This window comes from Dermacentor silvarum, chromosome 2 (genome assembly GCF_013339745.2).
Source record: "Dermacentor silvarum isolate Dsil-2018 chromosome 2, BIME_Dsil_1.4, whole genome shotgun sequence".
Taxonomy (NCBI): domain Eukaryota; kingdom Metazoa; phylum Arthropoda; class Arachnida; order Ixodida; family Ixodidae; genus Dermacentor; species Dermacentor silvarum.
The window spans coordinates 178,514,835-178,524,620 of NC_051155.1; the positions used below are offsets into that span (position 1 = coordinate 178,514,835).

The 9,786-nt window shown below is 50.3% G+C and overlaps 1 protein-coding gene across 2 annotated transcripts in view; it reads left to right on the plus strand.

Annotated features, from left to right (window-relative positions):
• The window catches only part of LOC119442203 (sodium-coupled monocarboxylate transporter 1-like), a 54,638-nt gene extending 47,626 nt beyond the window's left edge, over positions 1-7,012 (plus strand). For both annotated transcript variants that reach the window (XM_049661956.1, XM_037706981.2), the window contains exons 15-16: positions 3,919-4,040; positions 4,423-7,012. In XM_049661956.1, coding sequence (XP_049517913.1) covers positions 3,919-4,040; positions 4,423-4,638 — 338 coding nt within the window. In that variant the 3' untranslated portion in view covers positions 4,639-7,012. The remainder of the gene's footprint in view (positions 1-3,918; positions 4,041-4,422) is intronic.
• The last annotated feature ends 2,774 nt before the right edge of the window (positions 7,013-9,786 follow it).

Genomic DNA, 9,786 nt, shown 5'->3' on the forward strand with positions numbered 1-9,786 from the left:
GATGCTGGGGCAGCCGAAGTGGGAAACCCATGCTGAAACGAAGGCTTTGGCGACTGTTTCCGCAGTGATGTCCGGAATAGGCACGGCTTCGGGCCAACGGGGGAAGCGGTCAATCATTGTTAGAATGTACTGGCAGTCGTGAGAGTCAGGAAGTGGTCCAACCAAATCAAGATGGACGTGGTCAAAGCGGCAGCCAGGTGGCAAGAATGACTGCGTGGGAGTCTTCGTGTGGCGGGTCACTTTGGCGGTCTGGCGTGCGAGACATGAGCGGGCCCACTGGCGAACATCGGTGTTAATGTTTGGCCAGACATATCGCTGCGTAACGAGGCACTGCGTGGATCGGATGCTGGGATGGCAGATGTCGTGAAGTGACTGGAACACCGCACGGCGGAAGGCTGCCGGAATGAAGGGGCGAGGTACAGCCGCTGACATGTCGCACCAGAGTGAGCCAGGCACAAACGGGTGCGGAACGAGTTGTAGACGGAGGGAACGGGGGTGGTCACGCAGCGCGTGCAACTCAGGGCCTTCCATCTGCGCACGACCTAGACCTTCCCAATCCACAGCCGATGTAGAAGTGCCGAGGAAGGTGATGCGTGAAAGTGCATCAGCTGCCTCGATGTGCCGGATATCCGTTCTGAACTCCGATATGTAGGCCAGTTGACGAAGTTCACGTGCGACGTACTGGAAGAGTTTGTAAGCAAGACATACACCAGAGGCTTATGATCCGTTAGAACATAAAATGGCTGACCCTCGAAGAAATGTCGGAAGTGCTGGATGGTGGTGTAGATTGCGAGCAGCTCGCGGCCAAAAACGCTGTAGCGAGTCTCGGCAGGTTGGAGCTTTCGAGAGAAGCCCAGTGGGCGCCACTCGGAGTCGATTTTCTGCTGGAGAACAGCGCCGATGGCCACGCTGGAAGCATCAACCCTGATGCGAGTTGGCACGTTAGTCCTCGGTTGGATGAGAAGTACCGCATCGGCGACGGCTTGCTTAGCAGCCCTGAAAGCAGCGTCAGCTTCGGGTGATCAGGAAATCGCAGATGAGGAGCCCTTGGTCGTGCGAAGAAGGTCAGTCAGTGGGTGTAGAAGCTCAGCGCAGCGCGGCATAAAACGTCGGGAGAAATTCACTAGGCCGAGGAACTCACGCAGCTGGTGTAGGGTAGTGGGTGCTGGGAAGTCTTTCACGGCCTGGACGTGAAAGGGCAACGGACGACTTCCTAGCGCCGAGATGTGGTGGCCCAGAAACTCGAGCTCGAAAGAACCAAATACGCATTTCTGGGGCTTGACCACGAGGCCAAATTGTTCAAGGCGTTCAAAGAGTTCCCGGAGGGGACTCTCATGATCTTGTGGATTGCGAATCGCGACGAGGATGTCGTCGATGTTTACAAATACAGCCGGGAGGCCGCGCGTTACCTCGGCAATGAATCGTTGGAACATTTGAGAACCCAAAGGGCATGCGCACGTACTCAAAAAGGCCGAAGGGTGTAGTAATGTCTGTCTTCGGGATATCGGCAGGGTCAATGGGGATTTGGTGATAGGCCTTGACAAGGTCCACTTTACTAAAGATTTTGCATCCTTCCAAGTGGCCTGTGAAATCTTGGATGTGTGGGAGAGGATACCTATCGTGGACCGCGTGAGCGTTGAGTGCCCGGTAGTCACCGCACGGACACCAGTCACCCGGTTCCTTCTTGGGCACCAGATGGAGTGGGGAGGCCCAGCTGCTGGACGAAGGGCGAATAGTACCTATAGCTGGAGCATGTGTTCAAATTCCCGTTTAGCAATGACCAACGGGCGTACCACGTGTGACAATGTGGTGGGTTACGCTGTACTTGGGTGGCTGATTTAAATTGCAGGGCCTCGTCACATCAGGGAAATTTTCGAGAATTCGAGCATACGGGCATGATGAGATCAGCGTGCGGATGCCAGTGGGAGCGACAGCCGACAGAACGAATGGAGAGGCGCGTCTTGCTGTCAATCAGGCGATGGCGGCGCATGCTGACGTCGAGATCGAAATGGGCCAGGAAGTCGCAGTCGAGGATAGGCTGATGGACGTCAGCCACGATAAAGACCCACCGGAACGTGCACCGCTGGCCAAGGTCGAGAGTGAGGGACCGCAGACCATACGTGGCGATCGAGGTAGTTTGCCGCGCGGAGCGTAGGTCCAGGTGACTTAGAAGCGCGGTCATGCTTGGAGGACGACAGTACACTGACCTCGGCAACCGTGTCTACAAGGAACCGCAGGCCGGAAATGCGATCCATGACTATGAAAAGGCGGCCGGGTTGTAAGGCGAGGTCACATGCCGCCGGCAGTGATCTCGCGGTGCGTTTCCCGACCAATCGCATGGGGACTTGCACTGACGGGCGCGGTGCTGGAAAGTGCGATGGTACCAGCAGATAGGCGAGCGTCGAGGACTGCGCGAGCGGCGACTGGTCGGGGAAGAAGGACGGCGGCTGGGACATGAGGTGGAGCCGCGCTGGTCATAGGAGGATGTCCGAATGGCGTCGATGGAAACGGCGAGCTGTCGATCCGGGACCTTAAGCGGGTCATGATTGAGGACTGTGGCGTAGAAGAGAGGGCGGCGACTGAAGGAGAAGTCGCGTCGTGCACTCTATCAGCGAGCTGGGCGAGGCGGTCGAGTGTCAAGTCCTCTGTAGAGGCCAAGACAAGGCGGGTGGACTGTGGTAAGCGCTGCAAGAAGAGCTCCCTCAACAGCGCACCGTTCGAGTCGACCTTGCTTGTGCCCAGGAGCTGTCGCATGCTGTTGAGCAGCTGGGAAGGGCGGCGATCTCCAAGGTCCTCGGAGGTGAGAAGGTGCCGGAGGGGCGCGCTCTCAGACGCCGTGGTGCGTTCTAAAATACTCTGCTTCAGTTGAGCTGGAACGGGGCATCACGCAAAGGTGCAGCGATAACGTCTGCCACTTCTTGAGCCACCTCAAGAGACAGGTTGCAAAGTAAGTGGCGAAACCGCGAAGTCTCCGAGGTGATGTGGCGCAAATGGCTTCGACCTGGGCGAACCAAACCTGCGGGTTCTTGCGCCAGAACGTGGGCAGGCGGAGCTGAGCTGCGACGTCCCGTGGGCGCGAGGTAGCGTCAGGAGGTTGCTGGAGTTGGTCATCTCTGGAGTCACCACTGTAGAGAACCGAGGGGTCGCAGCGGAGCGCCAGAACAAGGAGACCAGCTCAGCAGGCTTTTAGAACGGACTGGCGCGTGCATGCCGTGCTTGCGCCGCTAGCACGCGCCGCCCAACCTTATTCTCCTCATCATTCGCAGCCGGCCGCAAAGCGCCGGCCGAGAGCGCCGACCTTAGCGTCCCCGCATAGCAGCGTCGGTGGCACTACAACATTAATGACTTTTCATTTCTTGCTTTAATAGAAGGTCGTGAACCTCGATGCCCCAGAAAATATAGTTACAAGCCTCAGATCGCCCTAAACATTTGTTACGATAACTTTTCTACGAAACAGGTGTGGTTTCGTTCCCTAGCAGGCGTATGTTCGGGACGTAATCACGTCGAAGGTGGTCACGCGGGAGCAGGACGTTGAGACATTCTGGCACTTATTACGGCCCGCTCTGCCGTCTGCTATGCTGCTGCTGATTGGACGGCCTGGTGTAGCAGCGTGACAGACCACCGACCAAGCCGGAGCGAGTGCAAAAACTTCGTGATGTCCTGCTCCCACGTGACCACCTTCTGTATCATGACGTCACGACACTTACAACTACTCGAAATGAAACTTGTTCCTAGAAAGCAACTACAGTAGGCTATTCAGGTTGCTCTATCTTGTTAACATTATTTCGAGGAATTTGAGGTCCAGGACTTTCATAAGACAAGAATATTCGTGATAATAAAAAGTCGAAAATAACTTTGTACTTCTTTAATGTAACCGGCTATAAGGCCTGCTCACCTGTATCATTTTCTGGTATGCAGCGACATCATCCAGCACGGACACCATGAACCCAAAACTTATTTGCCAAGTAGCTGACGTAGTCTTCTGGTTTGCACCGGAGAAATTTCGAAGTCGCCTAAGGTTCAACATCGGAAAGAACTACGTAAGTAATGCGAGAATGTTCTCATTTATTGCGGGGACATCACATTTTTGGGAACTGGAAAGAAAAATAGCCTTAGGCTATTTGAGAGGTCATTTGCCCTTCCATAAGATGCTTAGACGAGCAGCTGCAGTAGCAATAAGGAGAAAAGTAAGGAAGAAGGCCTAAACTGTTTCGCCACAGCTTGGTAAGACCCACGACGTGGCATTCCAGGGCAAGTGGATCATTTCTAATTATTATCTGGTTATTGACCTCGTTCCACGTGAAATAAACCAAACATATTCTCACGCTAGTGTGTGTGCGTATACGGTTAGGTAACAGTATACTTTATTCTTAATTTGGAACTACTGCGTTTTTCATTTCAACTCTTGTTTTATCATTGCAGGTTGAGCCAGAAAAGTCGGCGACCCCCGAGAAACGGGCTTCGGCGCCACAAGTAGTCTTCGACTGTGAGAAGAAGGCAGATAAGAAAAAGCACGACAGCTCGCTCGCCGCCATCTCGTACATCCGGCGGGGGACGAATGCGTCTTTAGCTGTATCTCCACCTCCACCTGCTCCCTGGATACCGCCATCGTCCTGTGACTTTAAAACGCACATGTAGAGAGCGCACAGACGCATCCACGGCCGACCACTGCAGTCCATGCCTCCTAAACGTCTAATACACACTCCGTTCGCGCGGATGCCATGATCTTTAGTGACCTGCATGGAGCAGTTAAACACGAACTAGGATGTCTGCTTCTTTCAGTTGTATGACATTACTTTTTTTACCGGTATGTGGTCAGGTTTGTTACAGCCGTGGTAATGGAGGGAACAAGAGCTAGCGGCAGTTCTGCTCTGCTAAAGCGACCTGGAACTGCACCAACACCATCGCCAAAGTTGTGCCAGTCAAGAAAACAGGTGTCTTGTGCCGAGAGTGCTATACTAGTGCTAGGGCGGCTAAGACTATCGAAACCCAGTTCTAGCCACTCTAACTGTGCCGCATCATATAGGTAGTCCTCTAGGATTATTAGTTTCTGGGTTAGTTTCTGGACATTACGCGGGCCATACAAACCATGACACCTGTGCCGCCAGACGAGAGTGACAATGAAGTCTTTCGCTGCCGGTTTTGAAAGCAGGATGACGTGATTTGCAAATCTCTGAGGGCCTTCAACGTGCGTCTGTGCAGGGACGCTCGTCAGTGGAATGTCTTGTCAGAATTAGAAAGGTATAATAACTCGCCTTGTGCCCACCTTTGTGCCCGTCTGCAGTTGTGTACAGTTGTAGAGAAGTGCTAACACTCCCCTGTGCTCCTGAGACCGGTATTCAGACGGGAAAACATCCGATCAATACAGTTAGCCTGAGATCGCGTGTAACCTACCAGCCATCAATACTTACCCAACATAAGCGAATCGAATGAAGTACAAATACAAGGTTGAGAGCGTATTCAGTGGAAGCTTCGCAAGACACAAGTTCGTAGTTACACACAGTGACGAGTCTTAAGTGGACTGCTACCTGATATGATTGCCTTAATTACCTTAATTCACAGCTAGGCACCTTCACCAACTTACTTTTCTTTTTTCATCAACTAAACATCACTCGCCTAGCCACCAAGCAAAAGCTACCTTTACTGTCAATAGGAGAGCACGTTCATAATTTAAGAAACATTTAACGATCACACCGACGAATAAAACACGATATTGCAAATGGGTTGTGCAGCTATCCGCATGAAAAACGAAGTTTCATGAAAATAAAAAAAAAAAAAATCCGTTCACCACAGAGTATAGCACAAATGGAAACATATACTTGTTCATCAGGGAAAAAAAGCTTTAGAGTTGAGAAAAAGATTGTAAGGTGGCGGTGATCGAACCCGGACTAGAACGAATTGTATTTTTGTGATACTGTCGCGCGGATGAGTTTTTCCTTTTCACGAAACGTCCTCCACCTCGCGGATTTCAGCACAGCTTGTTTGCCGTATTGACTATCCCTGTGCTTCGAGTTCTAGATTATTTCGCCCTCGCCATGTGCTCCTCCATCTTCCTGGTTAGCTAAGATGACAGAGGGCCGCCCCGAAAATGCTTTGGTTCATTTCTGAGAAACCCGTATCATTATTATTTTTCCTTAGATTTGTGGTACTCTAGGATGTATCACAATATTTCCTTTAATCAAACACAGTATATTTGCACAGCTACAAGCCAAAAGCGTAAACAAGCGTTCAGATTCAGTATCCTGTTAGGTAAACCTCCGTTGTAACTTTCGTGACTTGAAGTCGAAGAACACCACACATTTCTTGTCGAACGAACGATAACTTTATTTACTATCCGGCGAGTTATTCTTGCCGAGATTCATTTATTTATTTCTTGGCCTGTTGTCTAACTATAGCTTATTGTGCAGGTTTTCTTACAGATGAATGTAGGACTCGATGCCGAGAGCCTTAAGGCCAAACTACACGTACCCTTGCAGGCGCGACTCGCGTTTGCCGCGCCTCGCGAGGAATGTCAGTTTGCATCTACAAGTATACGCGCGCCAGCGCGCGCCCACTTTTCTCACTCCTAACGTTTTGACAGACATCGTTTCGTACTTTGTTATTGACTACGCTTTGAAATGCAGAAATATTCATAAACGAATTTGTTTTATTTTTACAGAGTCGTTAGACGAGCGCGAAAATGTAATGAAAAAACACATTCTCGCATGACATAGCTGCCGTACTGAATGCTGATTGTACCACGCCGTAGCTGTATAGCCAGGAGAGTAGAAACGCGAGGCAGCCAATCACTGATTATCCGTGCTTGCGCCGCGCTTAGACGCGTACGATCTGTCCCGCGTGATCTACGCATGCGTAGGCGCGCCGGAGCGATCTCTCGCGCGCCGGCAAGCGTATGTTTAGATTGTCCTTTACCACAGACGTAATTTATTTGTACATACCTGTCATGTTATTCGAAACATCACGCAAAAGACGACTATTTATTCAAAGTGTAAATAAAGATGGCAAACATTCATTTCACCAATGTCTCCTTTATTTACATTTCATTACGACGCCACAACACCAGACGAAAATTTGTTAGCGTTCACATGTTCATTGCATAGCACGTATTTGATCAATTGCAGGTTGATCATACTTATGTTTTATGGGATTTTTAAAGATAGCTTGTTGCAGATAACATAGTTCTAGTCCTTGAGCTAGATTATTCAGAAAAGCATACATTACTTGCACGAGAAATGGAAGCACATATTCAACAATTAAACAAAATATCCGCTAATTATCTTTTGAACTAATTACTTTGCATCACATATTACAATTTATGAATTGTAGCCGGTGAGTTCGCAAGGCGCATACACTTGGAACGAATTTCCATATTGACGCCAGTTTGAAGATATGCGCCATCCAACTTGCAGTAAAAAATGCAAGCTTTTTAACGAAACGCGCTTTTACGCATTTAAGCACAAAAGTAACTGGAACTCCCGTGTATTTCGTTCCACACTTTGGGAAATAATATCTAGAAACTGGTGTCATCCTGGAAATTCCTTTTAAATGGATAGGTCTAGCAAGCTGACCAGCTACAATTCGTAAATTGCAATATGCGCCGTGGAGAAATTAACTAAGAATTAGGTCAATTTGTGAGTTTTTGTTAATTAGTTGAATAGGTGTTTTCAGTGCCGGATTAAGAAATTTCGGGGCCCGGGGCTAACTGCATTCTTGGGGCCCTAATGACGACGATGATGATGATGATGACGACTGGTTGTAAGACGCTGAATTTTTCGAAGCCTACAAGTTACGTTCGCTGATTAGTGATAAAATATATGCTACCGGTGCTAACATATGGGGCAGAAACTTGGAGGTTAACAAAGAAGCTCGAGAACAAGTTAAGGACCGTACAAAGAGCGATGGAACGAAAAATGCTAGGCCTAACGTTAAGAGGCAGGAAGAGAGCGGTGTGGATCAGAGAACAAACGGAGATAGCCGATATTCTAGTTGACAGTAAGCGGAAAAAGTGGATCTGGGCAGGCCATGTGTGATGAAAATGATGGTGTAGTGATGTTAGATTGGTGATGAGACTGTAATGAGGTTGGGCCCAGGACCACTCACCAAGGAACGCAATCGACCACTCGAGAGCACACAAACACAGAATATATATTAACAGCACAAAGACGTACAGACATCACGATGGACACGTACTAAAGTTTGTTAATGCATGCAGTCCCGAAGCTGCTACTAGAGTGTCCTGTTATATATTATAAAGTCTCTCGCCGTGCGTTCCTTTTGCGTGGAGCCCGTTGACGCGTAGAGGCTGATGTCGGTCCCGAAGGGTCGGCTGACGGCTGGACGACGTCACCATGGGCCTACCCACGGCATCATGGAATCTGCAGTGGCAGCAGCGACGGTAGCAGACACAGCCGTGGTAGCCGTGCAACAGCTCTCGCTACTGCTCTCGCCTCCGCACGGCAGGCTGGTCGTGACAGTGGCCCGGGAAAGCGACCACCTCGCCTGGCTCCCTGGACCGGTTGTCCAGCAGGAACACAGGCTCTTGAGGCTCCCTGGACCGGTTGCCTCGCTCGCCTGGCTCTCTCGAACGGTTGCCCCGCTCGCCTGGCTCTCTGGACTGCGGTTGCCCCGCTCACCTGGCTCCCTGGACCGGTTGCCCAGCAGGAACGCAGGTCACCGGCATCCGAGAACGAGTTACCTCGTTCGCCTGGCTCCCTGGACCGGTTGCCCAGCAGGAACACAGGTCCTTTGCGTCCAAGGACGGCGCAGTGGGCGTTCTGGGTTCTCTGGACCGGGCGTCCAGCGAGAACCGGCTGGCCTTCAACGCCGAGCAGCTCAGAACACTCGCACGCACCACCCGCCACGCGCCACACGATCACACCACCTCGTCATCGCCCCCGCACGGCGAACACGGCAATGTCTTTTTGTTTTTCGCGCGCTTCCGTCCATATCATGACAACCCCCGGTTTTAAGAAAGTTGTTTACAACTTTTCTAATGGGGAAGAAGGCGGAAAACAAAGGCCAACGTGTTGCGCGGAGGTGCACTTTGACAACGAGTTCACTACACATACAACTGTTGTTTTAAAAGTAAAATCGGCAATTGTGTTCTTATCCTTTAGCACTCCAAAGGTTAAAAATTTTAACTCTATGGTAGTGTACACTTGTTCATTCAGCGATTTAAGCACGGCTGAGGTAATCCGCTCCGATGTTATCCCACTCTTTGTCATGTTCGGTGCTTGTAGAATGGGAGCATTGCCGAGCTTATTCTTGAAAATGCTGAACGCTTGCTGTTGAGCCGGTCCCCACGCGAGACTGTTGTTTGGTCCTTTCCGTGTGAGGTCTGTCAAAGGCTTGGTGATCTCTGTTATGGCAGAGACCTGCTGCACTTGTAAAGGTTCGCGTTCCTCATATTTCTTGAGCATATTGATGTGGAATATTTTTCTTTTTCCACTTATGTTCAAAACGTAGTCGACCTCATTCTTCCGTTCGGCGATTTCAAATGGACCTTTCCACTCCATTAGTAGTTTGTTGGAATCAGTCGGCAGTAGAAAAAATGTCACAGTTTCGCCCTAAGGGCGAAGCAATGAATGCGATAGCAACACAGCAATGTCATACGAAGTAAGGTGAGCGGCTTTGGTAGCAATATGAATTGTAGTAAACATGACCTGATTAAGTAAGCAGGTGTGCTGCGGCGTAAGTAGACCGACATGAAGAGAGACTCGATGACCACGAGAAGGCGCATGTGAAACGGTGGTGTTGATGAGAAGCGCTTCCCGTGGGCAGCGCGTG